This window comes from Sinohyriopsis cumingii, chromosome 19 (assembly GCF_028554795.1).
Source record: "Sinohyriopsis cumingii isolate HCF-2022 chromosome 19, ASM2855479v2, whole genome shotgun sequence".
Taxonomy (NCBI): Eukaryota; Metazoa; Mollusca; class Bivalvia; order Unionida; family Unionidae; genus Sinohyriopsis; species Sinohyriopsis cumingii.
The window spans coordinates 71,418,920-71,439,661 of NC_142979.1; the positions used below are offsets into that span (position 1 = coordinate 71,418,920).

The 20,742-nt window shown below is 36.7% G+C and overlaps 1 protein-coding gene across 1 annotated transcript in view; it reads left to right on the forward strand.

Moving 5' to 3' along the window:
• Positions 1-9,269: 9,269 nt before the first annotated feature.
• LOC149775935 (beta-hexosaminidase subunit beta-like) overlaps positions 9,270-20,742 on the forward strand; it is a 42,334-nt gene continuing 30,861 nt past the window's right edge. Inside the window, exons 1-4 of the mRNA XM_089943543.1 lie at positions 9,270-9,407; positions 10,598-10,635; positions 12,223-12,365; positions 15,781-16,305. Coding sequence (XP_089799669.1) covers positions 9,270-9,407; positions 10,598-10,635; positions 12,223-12,365; positions 15,781-16,305 — 844 coding nt within the window. The remainder of the gene's footprint in view (positions 9,408-10,597; positions 10,636-12,222; positions 12,366-15,780; positions 16,306-20,742) is intronic.

The following is a 20,742-nucleotide window of genomic DNA, read 5'->3' on the forward strand; positions in this document are numbered from 1 at the left end:
CATCATTTTCAAGATGTCTTTGCCATAGCTCTGGTAACTGCACAAGCTGGGAATAAATCAGGGGAATTCTTTTTCAATTGGATCGACTTTCTGATCCAAGCAAGGCTTGTCAGTTACAAGTGGATTAACCACAACCTTGTATCCAGCTAGGTCGTTTCCTAGTAATAAATGAATGCCCTCAGCGGGTAAAACAGACACTGTGCTGACTGTCACGGGTCCTGAGACTAAGTCTGATGACAAATTTACACAGTGGAGAGGAACATTAGCAAAGCCGCACTCTACTCCCTGAATAAGAACACGCCCAATAGAAAGAAAACTTCTGAGAAAAAGGCAACGTACCTACCAATAAAAGACTCTGAGAAGCTCCAGTGTCCCTTAAAATTTTAATAGGGGTAGGATTAGCCGGATCACACAAGAGTGATATAGAACCCTTCGATCTGAATAGTTCATAATGCTCCATAATAAAATCAGACTTGGGTTTATTTGACCCAACAAATGTATTGCTTTCAGTACATGATAGTGACCTAGGCCTATTAGAAATAAGAGCATTCGGAATAGACCTGTCTTGATTCTGATGCCTATTTTTCAATTTGTAGCAATAAAAATAGACCTGTCCTTTTTCTTGCATTAGGTACACGTAGGAAGAGACAAGTATATTTAATCAAGCTTATCAGAAGCTTGATTTTTATAAGTTGTACCAGTTAGAGTTTTAGAAGGACTTGTATTAGACTGAAATACTTTTCTGCCAGAAGATTGTTAAGCAGAAGTCTTATTTACAAAAAGGAACTGTATGAGTTAAAGAATACTCATCAGCAGCACGATCAGCATTTTCCAAGGTTTCAATCTGATGCTCGTCAAGATAAATCTTAATGTCACTATTGACACCGTTCTTGAACTCTTCAAGTAATTCAAGTTGTTTGAGACTTTCATAATCTTCTTCAACTTTCTTGGCTAAGCACCACCTTTGAAATAAATGCTCTCTTTCTCTAGCAAATTTGACACGAGTTTGTCTAGCTTCATTTTTACAGTTTCTGAATTCTTGACGATGAGCTTCAGGGTCTACCTTATAACCTCTTAAGATGCATTCCTTAACAGTATCATAGTCACCACTTTGTTGAACTGACAGTGAACGGTAAATATCACTAGCTTTACCAATAAGTACACATTGTAATAATTGAGTCAAATGCTCCCTTGGCCATTTCAAATTTTCAGCAACGTTTTCAAAATAAGGAAAATATTTGTCTACTTCTTTTTCTCTAAAAGGGGGCACTAACCTAATATTTTTTGTAACATAGAAACATAAATTTGGGTTTGAAGTGGGAATGTGGTTTTCACTTGCCAGCTCCATTTCTTTTATTCTACATTAACATTCCCTATATTCCTTCTCACTTTGCATCCTCATCTCTCTCTCTCTTCTCTTTTTCAAATTGTAACTGCATTTGTTTTTCTTGTAACTGCATTTGTCTTTCTTTCTCTTTTTCTTCTTTCTGAAGTTCCAGCTTCCTCAACTAAAATTCCTTCTTGTATTTTAATTATAATTTCTTCACTTTTATGTCAGAGTCTGATACACACTTACTGATCGAAGCCAAAGCATTTTTAACCACAACATTATTTTCTACCAAGTACTGGACCACAACATTTTTTATTTCTTGCTTCGTTATGGATGTCCTTACCTCAGAAGGATAATATTTTCTGGCAAGTTGAATTAATTCATCTTTTCTTGAAACGGTCTAATTGTTAGCCAAAATTCAAATATCCAAAGACTAGGCACGAATTCTTATGTTACGTGTTTAGGCTCTAATAAACTGTAACTACAAAGAAAGAGTGAAAACAACAGGCCCTGAAAAAATTGACAATCAATTTATTTCCCTGAATAAACAATGTAAAAAATTAATAAAATAAGATTGATTGATTGATTGATTTATTTTTAACGGCGCATCGGCACTGTTAGGCTATTTAGCGCCAAACAAAGTGTTATTTCTATAATCTTTTAAAACTTATAAAAGGTCCTATATCGACCAGCGATATAAAAGAACAAATGGTTGAAATTAAAAAACGGTAAGATGATAACGGTGCAAAATAAAGGTTCCCGCTCAACGGGAGATGTAAAAATGATGAATAGTTATTAAAATGGGACGGTATATGTATATTGCATAAAACTGCACAAGGTGATAGCATAAAAGTCAGAGTTTAGGGTAAATATTTACGGCTTTCAGGAACTCTATAATACGAGTGATGTTTATAGTATCAAAAAGTTCTTTCATGTCATGCACAATGTAATAACGATCGCGCGTAGGTTGTAGGTCAAAGCACTCTATCATAAAGTGCTTGACAGTGAATGGTTCATTGCAAGAAACGCACTCTGGAGGGTCTTCACCTTTTAGTATGTGGGTGTGGGTGATATAAGTATGACCAATTCGGATTCTTGCAATGACTATCTCCTCCCTACGAATGGTTCTGTAGGAAGGAGTCCACTCTCCTAGAGTTGGCTTGATGGCATGAAGTTTGTTATTTACAGCATCATTCCATGATGCCTGCCACTTCTGACGAAAGAACTTTCTGATACAAGGTTTAAAATCAGTATATGGTATTTTATAATCAGTTGGTTCTTGAGTAAGGGCCATTTTAGCAGCGCGATCTGCTTTTTCGTTACCTTTAATGCCAATGTGGCTAGGTAACCAACAGTATATTATATTGTGGGAGATACTCAGCTCGGTATTTTTTACGAGTATGTTTTTTAATAATGGGTTCTCCAGTTTTCTATTGTGTAGTGACTGGAGTACTGATAGCGAGTCGGAGAAGATGATACTGTTTAAAATGTGTTTCTTTTCTATATGTTGCAGAGCAAGGTCTATTGCTCTGATTTCGGCTGTAAAAATTGATGCTCCGTTTGGTAAACGAACTTGCGTTGTGTGATTTCCACAAACAAAGGCTGCAGCAGCCTTTTCCTCATCCTTTGATCCATCAGTGTAAATTCTGGTGTAGTTTTTAAATTCGGTGAGGAGTTCATGGTAAGAGTTGTGGAAGACAGAAGGGTTTGTTTCGGATTTTTTGCCATCGTGTAGCGTGAAAAGAACTTTTGTTTGTTTAATTAGCCAGGGTGGTGTTTCGGAGATGGACGTTTTCTGAATTTTAGAAAGATCTATATTTGTAGTGTCAAGGCTGGATGATATTCTAATGCCAAAGGAAGGTATGACGTTTGGTTTATTTTCGTATAAAGTTTTGTATTTGGGTTGAAAAACAGCCGAAAAAGCAGGATTCAGAGGGTTTGATTTTAATTTCAGAGCATACTGTGCGGAAAGCATTTGTCTGCGATGCGATAACGGTGGTTCATTCGCCTCAGCTAGAAGGCTTTCACACGGGGATGTTTTAAATGCTCCCAGAGCCAGTCTTATTTCCTGATGATGAATTGGATCAAGCATTTTAAGATATGACTTTCGGGCTGAACCATACACAACGCAACCATAGTCTAGTTTGGAGCGAATAAACGTTCTGTATAAATTTAGAAAGAGTGAAAACAACAAGCCTTGAAAAAATTGACAATCAATTTATTTCCCTGAATAAACAATGAAAAAAATTAATAAAATAAGAACTTACGGTTTTAAGAATCAAATCCAGAATTAATACAAGTATAATCCACAAATGAAATTTTAGACGTCCTAGTAATGAATTCAAGTTGGAAGGCGATGACGTCAATAGTAGTCAGTATGGTGCTGTAGTGTCTACAGTTCTTTGTCATTCCACAGACAAACATATTCCGATGTTTGAATCCCGAATAAAATTTAAATAAATGTCTTTGTCCAAGAATTCTTTATGAGTACTCAAATATTTCCAGGAAAAGAATCCAAATAATTTGAGCAAAAATTAAAATGTAACACCAAATTGATCACAAACATACACTTTCCGTGTCCAAGGTAAAAGCTCAACTGATTGTTTCTCTATAGACAAAAAGTGCGCAAAACAGATGCCCGTTTAATGGTCACGTGATCACATTTTTAGAACATTTTAGAAGGTGTGTGTGTGTGTGTGTGTGTGTGTGTGTGGTTTGGATTTTTAACGTAGCTCTAACAATTTTTCAGTCCTATCGCTGCGATGATGTCCAGCACTGGGATCACGTATTCCAGTACAACCTAGATTTCACTATTATCATTCACACATTAAAAATGAATTTCAAAAAGAAATTGGTTACTTGATTCTCAGTCAAGGCCAAGAACTAGGTCAGCAAAACATAAAAAGTTCCGTGTTTACGACTAACATTCAGGTCAAACTAATTTCTGGAAAATATCAAATTCTTAGTAAACAAAATTACATTACTTTGAAATGTACGAAATTAAAAATAAAAAGATTTGAAAACTTACAAACAATTAATTTAAATCAAATGTAAAATTAATCAAATGTGCATAACAGCTATATGTCTGCAGCATAATACCCCAGTGCTATACAAGAGTATAAACCGCCACACTGCAAATTTCGTAGCGATATGACTGGAAATTTGTATAGCTACGTTGAAAATCCAAATCTCTACCTAAATATCTCTCTCTCTCTCTCTCACACACACCCACGCACACACACACATTCAAAAATAAGCTACTTTAATAAAGTTGTTTTTCTTCTTATCTCATTTTTGTTACTGTGTTGTAGAGCAATGTACCACGATACATTTCGTACCACGTATACCTCGGTATTTCTAAACATCGCGCTAGATCTTCCATGGTATACTGCAGTTTTATTAGGGACTAAGAATATACATTTTCTGCCTATGGGGCCTGTGATTTATTTTAAATTTCAGGCTCTCAAACAGCTTTGAAAAAAGATACAATATTATATACGTTATAATACATGATACAAATTCATTGATGTAAGATAAAAGAAAATATAATGACTCGAAAGAAAATCGCTGACATTCATCCCCCTATCAAACAAAAATGTATGGGCCAGTACCTTATAGTTGGATGGATTTTCTATATGTATGTTAATTCTTGTATAAGTTGTCATCTGAAGATTATTAAGGTCGTCCATTTGATACGTACGCATGGAGGGGGTTAACCCAAATGCATACGCTTGCGTATGGGTGGGGGTCTACTGATAATGTACGTACACATGGGGTGGGGTGAAACCTCGATAATAATTTGTCTAATACGTAACCTATTCGACTTTCAGTCGGCGTTTGAATTTTAGCGGACAATAGACAAGCTTTTTATAGATACGCAGCTTATTTATTTGATGCAGCCAGACATTCAACGTCGGTGGACTATCTGTTTTATTAAACATGTTAATATTATTAATCCTTGATCGTTTCTGCGTGGATTAAATGTATGCCGTTCTATAGCATTGGGGGGGGGGGGAGGCGTCAAGCTTACATACGCATGTGGGTGTGTGTGTGTAAAAAAGTACCCATGTGTACAGGCAGGGTGGAGGGGTCAAGCTTTGCCAGATCTTTGCGTACGTACTAAATGAATGACCATAAGTTTACAAGGTAGATGTCGCCCTGCAAACAAAAAACTGTGATGACACTGGAGACGTTGTTGATAACAATGGGAAGTGTTGACATGGCCTACAGTTTAATAGCTGTACTATTGATATAATCGGCAGGTAACTTCTAGTCAGATGTTAACGCCCGGGAAAAATAATTATCAGTCATGGCCAGTAAACATAACACACCCTGGCTCATGAAATATGCGTGGGTGGGTGGGTCGATTTTTAAGGCAGCTTTAACAATTTGAGCAATATCGCTATGATGTCTGCATTGTGACACTTGATAATGATGTATAACACTGGGACATCATGCCGCAGACAAGTGGCATCATGTTTCATCCAGTCACTTTATGCTGACACCAGGCCTACCAGTCCTAACACTAGCCTCTTGTCGCTGAGCGCCAAGAGAGGCAGCTGCTAATATCATTTTGGAAGTCTTTGGTGTAACTCGGCCGGGGTTCAAACCCACGACCTCCCTCATCCAAGACGGGAGCTCTAACCACTTAGTCCACCAGAGTGGTCCTCATAAAATTAGAAAATATTTGATGGACTACAGAAATTGCGTACAATTTCAAACGAACATAACTGTTATCCTGAAAACAGTATAATAAATCGCAGTTAGAAAGGAATACTTGTAATTAACACATTAACATAAGCTAGCAAGTAATTAAAACACAATGACGTTTTGTTTTCCTTTTCTTTCGAAATTCTTTTCCAATAATTGTATTGTGGTATGAATATCTTTTGGATCATTCCATTCGGCTGCAATATTTGCATTCGTGACAAGTCTCAAAAATTGTAATTAAAAGTTCATAAAAATAATTATATTTGCAATATTTGAAATTAATTTGCGACAAAACATACATTAGGTAAAAGAAATTGCAATTGAAAAATGAAAACATTCTTTTATTATCGTTAAATTCGTAACAAGATTAATCGCGAATTTCCGTGCATTCCCTACTGACGATTAATACCGACGTATCGGTACAATAAAATAAAAACGTGGTACGTAACATCGGAAACTCTTACCTCGGTAAAGCGATATAAAGGTATTTGTTGTTGTTGTTGTTGTAGGGTTTAACGCCATTTTTCAGACATGATAGGCTATTAACGGCGGCCAGTATTAATGATGAAGGAAGATCCCGGTAAAACCCCGGAAAGAACCACCGACCCACGAGAAACTACTGGCAAGCTTTCTCACATACCCACATTGGCTGAATCCGAGACTCGAACCCACGCAGACAGAGGTGAGATGGCAGTGATCCCTAACGGAAAGCACTTTAGACCACTCGGCCACTCGGGGCCCCCGATATACAGGTAGCATCGCGCACGCCTAATCAGGGCCGTAAAGAGCGATCATGGGCCCTGGGGTAAGTGTTGTTCTGCCCGTGCCCTCGTACGGGCCCCGGGGATATATCTCCAGTTGCCACTACCCCCTCCTTGTCGGCCCTGCCTCTAATGTATAATATACGAGAGACAGACAGACATACGCATTGGGTAGGATAACAAAAAATAATAGCAATATGAAAAACATGGAGATTTTGCTCGAGGAAAAATAATTGGTGTGTGCGTCATGATGATACCAATCTGACCCTTATCATAGAGGAAAGGTGTCTGTACAAGATGAACTACGGACATGTAAATTTCACTGTCGATAGCCATGAGCGAAAATCAGCTACACTCTCTTTTAAAACGAGAAAAAAAAAAACATATTTTGCCTGTGGCTTGTGACGATGAAAAGTTTAAACATCAAAAACCTAGTGTAAGTCTGGATTGCACTGTCATCAGAGATTAAGTGATGATTCGACTCTAAGGATCAAGGTTACTGTATTTCAGTTCCTTTATTTAATTTTCCAACGGGCGTATTTGTTTTCAATTGCAATATATCTGGGATCCCTTTCGCAAAAGTTATGTCGCTGTCATTTTTTCTTCATTTTCATTTATCCCGTAACCTGGCCGGTCGTACGGGCGCCACTGACGACACTGCAACAATCTTTCTTCATTTTGCATTGTTCTCCTCAATTCTTTGGGACTTTGCAAAGTTCATGGCTATCCACGTTTTAATGTTATCTTCCCATCTCTTCTTCTGTGTATCTTATTTTCTTTTTCCTTTATCTGTGCGTTGTAGAATGGTCTTTGACAGGCCAAATGAGCTTGAGAAGTGATCCATTTGTGTTTCTTTACGGTAGTGAGCAGATCGGATTCGAACGCGCATCTTCTCATTAGAGACCTTGTCTAAGTTTGAGATTTTCAGGATCCTTAAGAAACACTGCATCTCTCAAGCATGGATTCTTCTCTCAAGTTATGCTATCAAGATCCATGTCTTACATACATACAGGAATACGAACGTGATGAAAGAACGCATAAGCTTGATCTTGCAATCAAACGTAATGTAGCTGTTCTTCCAAATAGGCGTCAGCCTAGCCAGCTAGTTATTATCTGCGCAATCCTGGAAAGAACCCCATGTTTTGAACGTTCATTACTGGTTATAACACCTAGATATTTCAAGCTTGTCATTATTCCCAGCTTTTGTTCATTCACTCTTATTTCCTTTATAATGCTATTCGGGTTGGTTGTCATTAGCTTGGTCTTTTCAGCTCTGATCCCCATCCCATACCTTAGTGATGCTTGAGAAGATTCACTAAGCTGTCCAGCTTGTTCATCTCTTGCTAAAGCCATATGTATCTTCAGCGAAACTCAAGGTGGTAATTGTTTTGTCTCCAACACTGATACTGCCTTCGTGGTCTTCCAAAGCATTGGACAGTTCCAGGCAGATGTTGAAGAGTGTGGGTGAGCCAAGGCACCCCTGTCTGACCCTGACTGTGGTTCTGAATCAATCTTATATATTGCCTTTGACGAGAACTGGGCTAATGGCCTTGTCATATGGGTTTTCTATGGTACTGATTAGTTTTGAGTTATGTTGTATCCGCATGGTGGCTCACAAGACTGCATATCATACCCTGTCGAAAGCTTTCTTGAAGTCAATCAAGACACGATAGAGGTCCTGTTGATACTGCAGATACTTCTTAAAGAGGATTCTAAGACTGGAGATCTGTTCTATAGTCGTACGTCCTCCTCAGAAACCTGCCTGTTCTTCAGCAGTGTAGTGCTTTCCTTTGGGGTTTAATTCTGTTGATCTTAAGCATAACCTTGCCTGGGTGACTGATGGGGCTGAGTTTTCGGTAGTGCTGGCACAGCTGCACTTTCCATTTCTTTGGAAGAGCGATGATCAAAGACTGGGTCCATGGGACGGGTCATTCTCCTGTTTGCCAGATTTTTTGAAAATTGTTGTGAGAACATCTTTCATAAAGGTTCCTTCTGCTTGAACGAGCTCTGCTCTTATGTTGTCTACTGAAGCTGAATTCCTTTTCTTTTGTACCTTTACTGTAGCCTCTACCTCTTCCGTTAGAATCGGTAGTCAACCTCTGCTGGGGTCAATGGGAAGAAGAGTACAGCTTCGTCTCCACAAGTCTACTGGTTGTAAAATTCTGAACAGTATTCCACCCAACTGTTAAGAATCTCTTGACTTTCTGTCATACTCTTACCAGCCTTGTCCTAGAGCGTGGTAGATCTCCCCTGTTTATCTGGTCTTAGGTCGTTCACTAGCCGGTATGCCTTTTTACTGTCATTCTCGTTCAGGCTTTTCTCAGCTTCCTTATATGTTTCTTCTGTCCAGCTTTTCTTCGCTTTATTTAAGCTCTTTTGACATTATTTTAATCTCCTTGTATTTTTCTGCTCCTCCGTGGTCTTTTTGCTTCCTCATTAAGTTTTTCCTCACATCAAAGAGATCGAAGATGTCTGCTGTGGCCCAGAGCTTCTTTATCTTACGATGCTATGTGCTTGCCAAGGATCTCGCTAGCTCGGCCTATTACTGCCATGTTGAAGGTGATGATCAAGCTCGGTCACTAGTAACCCTGGTAGGGACATATCAGGTATGATAAATCTAGCCATCATCATTTCGTCAGCGTTCTGTATAACTCAACTAAATATTGGTGTTAGTTCTATTGGGTCCGTGGCAGTTCTGGAGGAAATCATTAAACATGGTGTAGGTTTACAATTTAGGAAAAGCTGGTCTGGTTATCATCCGTTATCCTCGCCCGCTCACCCCATCACACCTCATCCCCGCATGCACACGCTTCAGTTACTGTAAAACAAACAACAACGCCCTGATTTCTCAAAACTGAAAAGAGGAAAATTAACGATCATGTTGGATTGTGGTGGTGACACTGCAAACAGCACGACTGCAATATAAATTAAATATTTGTTTTGGGAAGGAATGGAGATTTATACAATTTTAGACAAATAAATGACGAGTTTTTGTGTTGTTCGCGTTGTTGTTGATGTCGCTGTTGTAAGCGCCGTATTTTGACAAATGAACCAACCTTTCGAATTTTTCTTTTATTATGTACTTTTGTATTCAAATTCGAACTATTACGACTGTAAATCTTAAAATATGTAATAATAATAATAATAATAATAATAATCTTTATTTAACATGATAACACATTTGGTCATGAAGGACAATATACTTTACACAGGTGTACACATTTCAACATGTCAAATGTCATATATACATACATCGAATAAAACATGCACATGTTGTTTCTGGATACAAAGATATAAGTTTTCATTGGGAGGCTTTAATATATCATTCCAACTGATGAAGAAAGACATTTTTACTAGATATTTTAAACGAAGGAGGGGAATTTGAATTACGTATCTTCAGAGGTAAGGAATTCGAAAGGGTATCTGATGATGCAGTTTTTATCTTTGGTTCTCGACCACGGAATCTGGAAATCGTTGTTAGTTGTTGACCAGATTTTAGGCTACGTATCAATTATTTTTCCTCATTATATTTCACTTTTTTCTTCTTCTTCATTCAGTCATACTTACTCTTATTTATACATGTATTTTTTAATAACTATATGTATAATGCATCTTCTAAATACTGAGGCATGGAGGCATCAACTTTTTCTAAAGAAACGACACAATTTTCAGACTTCAAATTTGCAGATATGTTTTATTCGCTTTTAGGAACTCTGGATATGTTTTTATTTTATTTCTTTGTTCCTTGATTAAATTTTGTCTATTTATCATATATACAATTTCGTTGCCCTTGCAGCTAATTGTTTTGTCGGAGCAGGATAGTGACTTTGAAAGGTCAGTGTGATGAGTAACCCATTCCTGATTAGCTACGTTAAGAAAGTCATGTCCTAAATATTGTGACGGAAACACCTGGTACATGTGCAGCACAATGTGTGTGTGTGTGTGTGTGTGTGTGTGTGTGTGTGTGATTAAGATTTTAAACATAGCTTTAACAATTTTCCACACATATCGCTACGATGTCTGCAGTGTGCCAGTTTATAGTGATATCCAGCACTGGGGCATCATGCCGCAGACATGTAGCATGATGTCCCACCCAGTCACATTATCCTCACACCAGGCCCACCAGTCCTAAAATTAACATCCTAATGCTGAGCGCCAAGCGAGACAGCTGCTATTACCATTTTTGCAAGTCTTTGATATGACTCGGCCAGGGATCAAACCCACGACCTCCCCCGCTTCCGAGACGGACGCTCTAACCACTTGGCCACAGGAGCGGTCTGCAGCACGATGAAATAAACCATCAGATCGTTGAATCTTTCATGCTAACTGGTGGGGAATATATATATATATATATATATATATATATATATATATATATATATATATATATATATATATATATATATATATATATATATATATATATATCCCGGAAAACATGAAATCTGAACATGGCAAAAAAAACATAAATTCAAGTCATCTCACATAGTTACAATTCTACCAAAGTGCTCTATCAAAGCGAGATGATCATTGCAAATTATACCGTACTTATGCAATGATGATCATGGTCATTCATATCATATATATTCAATAATAATCATGGTCATTCATATCGTATATATTCAATGATGATCATGGTCATTTATATCGTATATATTCAATATGATCATGGTCATTCATATCGTATATATTCAATATGATCATGGTCATTTATACTGTACCTACCAGATGATGGTCGTGGCAATGATAAGTTCCTGCTTAATGATGAGCACTCTCTTCATATTTTAAATCTATTTGACGAGCATTTACAAGAATGTTTTTGTCTGATAACAGTTCAATTCGAAACTTTTTGAAAATATATTAGAATGACCTGCTTGTGTTTTAATTGGAAAAATTAAGTAATTAAATGGGATTATAGGAGAACTTCATACCGAGGAATGTTGTTGAAAACTCGTGTGAGGTCGCAAACGGTCAAACCGTGAAGTCAGTTGTCACATTTGCCCCAAGAGCTTGGAGGTAAGTCATTTGAGAGCACATGCCATCAACAACGCTGGCAATATTTTCCTTGGCACGTGACTTCCTGTGCATAAGCTCGATCCAGGAAAATAGTGTTAATAGCCCAATAAGAAACCGGTTTTCAAGACGGGTTGCATTGAACCTGCTGGTGGAATGGGCGTGATTCCAATTGTAAAAATGGCTGATAATTTGCGGTCAGAAAAAAAAAGAATAATGTCTCTTTAGGTACAAATTGTACGAGGAACAGAAGCAAGGAGTTCACGAAAGGATATATCTGATTTGCGTTGCAGATCCAAACAATTTGAATTAGTCGGTGCAAAGGTGAAAAAATATTCTGTTGAGCGTTCTAAAGAAATGAAACTGGTAACGAGGATGTTGATTTCTTGAATTATTTTATTCTAATAGTGACTTTGTCGCATCTGTAATATCAACATTTAAGGATATCATCTGTGCAATTAGTGATCCTTACAGGGAAGCAACCAACATTTACGCCACTGAGAGTGACCAAGATGGAGATGATTCAGTACCAGACATTGTACCCGTATTGAGTCAGCGAGGTTCTCTCTATAGTTTATTCTTCACAGCACTGTTATTCATCGACCGATGGCATATGTAATCTCGCTGAAAAAGAGCTGCTGTCCCTAGCAAGCCAAATTAAAGCTACAATGTCGATGTTACGTGCAAAAGGTCGTATATGCCAGATCATCTGAATAATACTGAATATTGAAGGATTTTGATCGGCAACACAAGATTTGATAACGTCACTGTTGTAAATATAAGCAACTAACACAACACTATGTGGGATTATCTTCGGCCCGAGTAAGCCCTTCATAGTATTTTCCAGCGCCCCAGCTGATCACCAATATTCATCCGAGTCACATTTTTATCTAATGCGCGGATTATCCTATCAAATCCACTTTGAAAAGCGAGCCCGTCTATCATCATGGAATGAATTGCCCACTGAACTTAGACACAAAGACACAGTGATCACATTCAAGAGTGCTCTCAAAACTCACTTATTTCGACAGCAAGAGCAAACTTAAAGACCTAATAATGTTTCCTACCTGAAATATTCTCAGCATGTTTTTTACTTTTTTTAATGTTTTTGTAATTTCATGTTGTTTGTTTTTGTAATAATATTATTATGTTTCTTATCTATAGGTGTTGTCTAAAGTTGTAAAGCGCTTAAAGCTTCTAAAGATTAGGCGCTATACAAAGTCCTCATTGTTATTATTATTATTATTATTATTATTATTTCCTCTCGAATCAATTTGTGCTCAACGTGCGAATGTTGTGATTATTACATTAGTCACTAACGGAATTTGTCGAATGTATCACATCACTACTTTTGGAACGCTCCAGAAAAAGATCGGAATTACGAGCGATTTCGTTGACTGAATTGGGGTTGTATATTTTACTCCTAAACTGAATATTTGAATGTCGTTTAAACCGAACATCTTGATTATATCAAATGATGATGTATGTAAAACGGCGGTATTCGGGCTTTAATGTTCACTCAGAGAGCTCATTACACATTATGGATATTGAAAATGACGATTTCTGTGATGTACTTATGCATTGATTCGCAAGACAAACTCGTGTGTGAAAGGTTTACATTGGAGAAATGGGCATTTCTTGCTGGCAATTTTCGACGTAGGATGCGAAGATCAAATACAACGATAAAATCTGGTGGATAAGTTTCTGGAGCCTTGGTAGAACAAATGTGACCGAAAGGATATTGGTTCGAATTATAAAATCAAGCCAACCTACGTCAACTGCCATGTTGTGCACTTTACTCCAATTTGCCTCGGCACTAAATAACCTACCTGTGTTGATGTACCTTCATACAGCAAGCCAAACCAAATATATCAACTGCATCTAGTCAGACAGTGGAATGGGATATACGTTTTAGGTTAGATACATCTGGAACGAAGTGGATTGATAGCCCTTGGCTTCGGAAGATGTTGAAACGCTTGTTTATTTATGTATTGGAGATACGGTGCATGTACTGTAATGGTTATCCAACAAATCGCAAAGCTGTTGTAGGTGATCTACCAGAACATAAGGTGCCTCGAGTGATTAATATGGCTGGTTTTCCACAGACTAGATATGTTTATTCCTGTATGCTTCTGATGTTTAGAATAGGCTTAAAAAAGTGAGATGTATTTTTTTTAAAATAAATTTTGCTGATAAAATCTTTTTTTTGTGTTGTTGTTTGCCATCCAAGACTAGGTAACTGCTAACTATACATGAATGAAATGACTATACATATAATATATTCACTGTTCAGTTTACCACATCCGCTGTTCGAAGATGCATGTTTTAAATACGTAAATAATAAGTAATTAATTAGACAATATTTTATTGAAAAAAGTAAAAACCATATTTTTGTTGTTTGAAATCACATATGACCACCAAAAGGAATACAGCCAAAAATCATGTATATGGATCTGTACCATATACATTTGAACACAGTTATGGCCACCATTATACCTGGTAAAGCAATCTAAGTATTACATTGAAGCAGAAAATAGCCCATGGCATTTAACTCTCGAATGTATATTTAAAAAGAAAGAAGGAATAAAAATTAATCGGTTTTGACCGTTACAATTTTAAACGGGATACTACATAAATATTTTTCAAATTCCTGTATTGTCTTAACCTTATGTAGCCTTCTGTAGTGGAGCCACTCAATATATGAAATCTGTCTTGATGTTTCCTTCCTTTGTAACCACCATGAGAGATATTTCATCACCTGTTTATTATTTATACAGGTGTGAACCGTCAAAAACTGAGTTTACATTGTGTATGGTTTCATTTTTTTAGTACATTATGTAACATTGTGTAAATATCGCGAAAGCGAATAGTAGCGCACTTGCTCTAATATTCACCTGGATTCGCATCTCTTGTTTGTCGTCAAAATTGTCAAGCCTTGATTACTCTGCCTAGTACTTGCTTGCAGTACTAATCGAATGTATGCCTTCTTTTCAGAGAGAGGATGAATATTCGGAGATGGATTCTTTTCTCGGTTGTCTATGGTACCGTGCACCAGCAAAATTTTATACCTGGTAGGTACACACGAAGAAAACAACCATACTACATCTTATGATGCACTGCATTAGGCCTGAGATGAAGCACTTTCGTTAGAGACGGGTGAAAGGGCGATATTATAAATTTCATTGTTATTTGCACACGATTTTCTGTATAAGGTGATTGTTAATTAACGACCAGAGTCCTTCCTTAGGAAGAAAAATCGTTCGAAAGCAGCGATCAAATATAAATTACCACGATTTCTTTTGTTTATGGACCATCTCTGTGTATACGAGTTAAAACAATATAGTACTCATGCTCGAAACATTTAATTTTCTTAACAATCAATATCTTAGTCAGAGGTTTCAACTGTTTTTACGAACTCCCTGAACCGCATTTGAAATACCTTGTCATATTTGCTTAAGATTAAGAAGAGATCATCGCTTTATAAGTTAAGTAATCTGTGTTACAAGCGCTTTATGTATTGTGGTATAATCTAAATATAATCAATACTGACATTTTCAAAAGATAAATGTAATTAATTACCTAGTTTGCATAGGTGTAGTAATATCCTTAACGTGGACTTTGACTAGTCACGTGTTAAATGTATGTATATTTAATATAATAGGTTTTCATTTGTTCCTGTCTTTTATTAAAGAAAAATTAAATATGCCTTAATAAACGTCGTCCACGGTCTGTCTAATGTTTATAAAGTGTCAGAGTCAAAAGTCAAGGTGTAGATATGAATCCACAATGGACATTACAAGTTGCAGTTTAGATTACAGTTTTTCACATTAAATCATTTCAGACGCTAAATGATACATAATTCATGTTTTGAACACGCACATGTTAAGTAAATGCAGCTAAATGTAATATCAAAATTATCGAAACATTTTATTTAATTGTACGGATTCATTTATATGTTCATTTCAGTTGCTTCTCTTATAGGGGATAAGACGAATTCAGACGGAAATAATTCTCAGGCATCTACGAAATCAAAACGTTCTCTAGATCATTTGGGACAGTTTATTGAAAAACATCTAAAACCTGTTATAAAATGGAATACTAATGAATTTGTCCTTCAAGTTGATCCACGCTATACTTTTAAACCTGATGTTTTATTTGCCCCACATCCAACATTAGGAGAGCCGTGGCCATTACCACGCTTCTACGACGTTTCTAAAGATAATTTGAATTGTATTGATGAAAAATTTAAAATAACTGCCGTCAGCAATACCTGTGATATTTTAGAAAAAGCCATGGAAAAATATTTAAAGTATATTCTTCGATATTCGGTGGAGGAGTCATCCAGTACGTTGGATAATATAATGGATGACAGCAAGACTAACCATGCGCCGAACAGTAACGTAATATCCTGCGACTTTCATTTGGATCATCTAGATGTCAGTGTTTCTGGCAATTGTGGAGGATATCCGAATGAACATTCTACCGAAACATGTATGTAATTTGCTTGTTTGTTTGTTTGGGTTTTTTTTATAATTTTTTTTTTATATTTATCTGTTTTACACTCCTTAAATGGGATCTGAAAATAATAAAAACAATATCATGCGTTGTAAGAATTCCAGTTTGTTTTACAGATTGTACACATTAGAAAATCATATGGATCGATCGTTCGTTAAAATTTCGAATCAGTTAATTCTACTGTTTTCCATCACTTGTTATCATCCCATAGCCTTAGCTATATAACCTTGCATCAGATCACCTCTGCATTATATGCCATCTTGACGTATCAGTCCATAACCGTCCACCTTTATCTGCTACTAACAGAAACCTCCGTATGATAAATAGAACCAAACTAATTCACGACATCCAAGCTAACCTAACTTCTAGCATAACTCCTACCTCACAATAATTCGATAACTGCCTGCGTTCATTGCTTGACAAACATGGCCCTGCTACCAAATGCAGAGTATCAATTTAAAAGTGTTCTCCATGGTATAGCAGTGTTAGGGACCAGCTTCGCACAACTAAAAGAGACCGCCGTAAAGCTGAGAGGCTCTGGCTTTCCACCAGACTCACTACTCATAAGCAACTCTATGAAGCCGCTAAGAAGAATGTTACAAATATAGCCCATGCAGGGAAATCAGCCCACTACACTACTAAGATCATGGAAAGTTCCAGCTGCAAAGAACTCTTCGAGGTTACTAACAAGCTAATGTCAAGGAACAAATTTACACCACTTCCAACTACCTTCTCTCCAGTCGACCTTCCAGACATGTTTGCAAATTTCTTCTGTGACAAAGTACAAATCATTAGAGATAAGCTTGACACCACAATCTCCATTGACTCGTCGTCACAATACAGTTGGGATACAGAATTTGAGCGACAACTATTAGTAGCATTTGAACCTGTCTCTATGGATTTCGTACGTACAATCGTGATGAAGAGTGTACCAAAGTCATGTGAACTTGATCCAATTCCAACATCACTGTTGCTTGAGTGCTTAGATCCAGTATTGACTTCACTAACTGATGTTATTAATACCTCTCTCGCATCAGGCGAATTCCCATCATTTTTCAAAACTGCCATTGTAAAGTCTCTGCTGAAGAAACCAACACTAGACCATAACGATTTAAAGAACTACTGTCCAGTTTCTAATCTCCCATTCGTATAAAAAAATCTTAGAAAAGGTTGTTCTATCCCAGCCTGTATCTCATCTGAATTCAAACAGTCTTTTCGGTAATGTACAATCTGCATATCTCCCTTGCCACAGTACTGAAACTACTCTTTAACAGTAGTTAATGACATTCTCTCTGCTTTGGATAACGGAAAGATTACAGTCCTCACCCTCCTTGATTTGTCTGCAGCATTTGACACAACAGACCATGATATATTACTTCACCGTCTCCAGCATGTATTTGGCATTCATGATATAGCCTTACTGTGGTTCAAGTCCTACTTGGTCAACAGGACACGAACTGTGTCTGCAAATGGAATACACTCCAGCCCAGTTGATCTATGTTGTGGTGTTCCACAGGGGTCTGTTCTTGGACCTGTTGTCTTCATTCTATACACTCAGCCGCTCTCAGGTGTCATGGATCATCATCCAGTGTCTCACCAATAGTACGCTGATGACACTCAGATATACAAATCTAGCTACCCAACTGAGGTTGATGCTACCATCTAAGGTGTAGAGAGGTGTATTTCTGATGTGAAATCATGGATGACATGTAAGAAGCTGCAGATGAATGATGATAAAACTGAGGCCATTCTGATCACAACACAAAGACTTTCTCATTTACATCCTTTACCTCAAATAATAAATATCAGCAAAACCAACTTTAAATTCACGCAATCAGTACGAAACCTAGGTGTTACTCTGGACAGTACTCTCACATTGCACCAACATGTCATGAAAATATGCAAGGCTGCATATCCTGGGCTGTGACGCATCAGCTCAATTCGCAAATATCTTTCAGTTGATGCCACTAAAACACTTGTGTGTTCATTAGTACTTTCAAGACTGGACTATTGTAACTCAATTCTGTCTGGTTCATCTCAATATCTGCTCCAGAAACTTCAAAAAGTTCAAAACACAGCTGCCTTGATCATACTTAGAGTACACGATCAGAGCACACCTCCCCGCTGCTCTGTACCCTACAATGGCTACCCATTCGATCCAGAATCAAACACAAAATTTGTTTTTTGTGCTACGTTTCACTGTCGGACTCTAGTCCAACATACCTATCCGTCCTCACCCATGTGTATATACCAACAATATACGTACGCTCCTGTTTTGACAGTCTTGTACTCATTATTCCCACTTTAAAACAAAGTCATATGGACAGCGTTCTTTTACATACCAGGGCATAGCAACGTGGAATGAATTGCCCACTGAACTTAGACACAAAGACACAATGATCACATTCAAGAGGGCTCTCAAAACTCGCTTATTTCCACTGCAAGAACAAACTTAAAGATCTAATAATGTTTCCTACCTTAAATATTCTCAGCATGTTTTTTTATTAATGTTTTCTAATTTCATCTTGTTTATTTTTGTAATCATATCATTATATGTTTTTTTTTATCTTATAGGTGTTGTCTAATGTTGTAAAGCGCTTAGAGCTTCTAAAGATTAGGCGCTATACAAAGTCCTCATTATTATTATTATTGTTATTATTATTATCATATATATATATATATATATATATATATATATATATATATATATATATATATATATATATATATATATATATATATATCTTGGAGTCATAGGAAAAGCATTTAAATATTGCTGCTACCAAAGAAATTACCGTATTTCGTTGTCGTACATAAATTGCAAAGACAGCTGAAATGAAAATGTTACAAGAAACTTACGAGTTCCTTTTCATTATGCCTGCAGGATGACAGCTAATTGCTAACAGTGGCGACAAGTAGACGGAAATATTAAATATCAATATTAAAATCTAATGGTTTGTCTAATTTCGCAAGAAAAACCGGACATATTTTAGTTGCAAAGCAAGAAAACCCGAGAGTGGTAAAAGAGAAAGCTTGCAAAGGTTTCAAGATTTCAAGTGTGACCATAAATTTAAACTATTTATAAAATATACGAAAATAAAATTATGTGATAACAATAATGCCAGTGTTTGATATGCGACATTGGGATGATAGGAGGAAATTACTCGGAAGTTCGTATTATAAAAATACGAAGATTCAACAATTATATACCTAAACATCAAAGCGATTGAATACAAGGCTTGCTCATCTTAATTTCTTAGATTTTCTTTTTGCCGTTTATTATGAATGCATATGCCACGGGTACTATCTAAGGTTTACATGTTTTTGTCTGTTTTTCTGTTAAGTTTTTCCTGAAAACAAAGTGAAGCACAAGGTTTGTCCATCTTAATCCTTTAGATTTCTATTTGCTATTCGTTATGAATGCATATAATGATTGCCATGTATAATATATCAACAAGTACAAGACCAGGTTTCAAGGTTGTTTTGTCTCTACTACGAAAAGTAAGTGAAGCCAAGATGCGAGTCGAACTTTAAAATGTAGTCATTGTAAGTAACCTAAACCTGAATTAAGTGGAATGAAATCCGTATGAATCTAAACTTTTATTTTTTATTTGAAATGCGTGTTTTAAGGACAGAAAAGGCTTGCATGAAAGGCAGTGAAAGAAATTAAAAAAGCACTCCAGCTCCACCACCACATCTCCGTTTCTTTGGACAGTATACTGAGACTTTAATTTTGCGCAGAAAACAAATGTTTTAAGACAATCGCCTAATGAAGTTCACCAGACAAGAGCTGTAAATATGGCTCAAATGAAAATGCAGTAAACAACGAAATTTGATCCTACTCAGTTTACTAGGTTAAATTGGTCAGACGCCTGCATCTATGGCCACTCGGGTTCAATCATTAAGTACTGAACATATTTAATAAGTTTTAAATAGTTTATATTGCCGGTCTGTCATGTGTTTTACTCTGTTTTCTGCTTTTAATGATGATTAGTTCAATTGGTGGCTATAAATTTAAAATTTTCATTACTGTTGTTTCCATTCCTTTAATACAATAGTAATGTCGTTTAAGACTGTGCTGCCACCGATTGGGAGACTTGCAAGAAAGGGTTGGTTACGGCTGATACTAAAACGTCGGAATTTCACAATTTGCTTGAGTACAGATCATTTTTTTTCATGATTTACAAATTATATCTGATTTGCTTTTAAATTTTGTTTTCACTTAAATTAAATGTTATTTATGAGGAGGAAAGACCTGCAATGTATTGGTTTTAGGACCATAATGAAATAGTTTCATGAGCTTTATAAACATTATGACATGCATACAGTTAGGTCATTATTTTGTTGTTGTATTTTCTGTTAAATTGGGATTCTTTTAAATTTTCAGCAACAAAGGTTTAAATCCACGTTTAT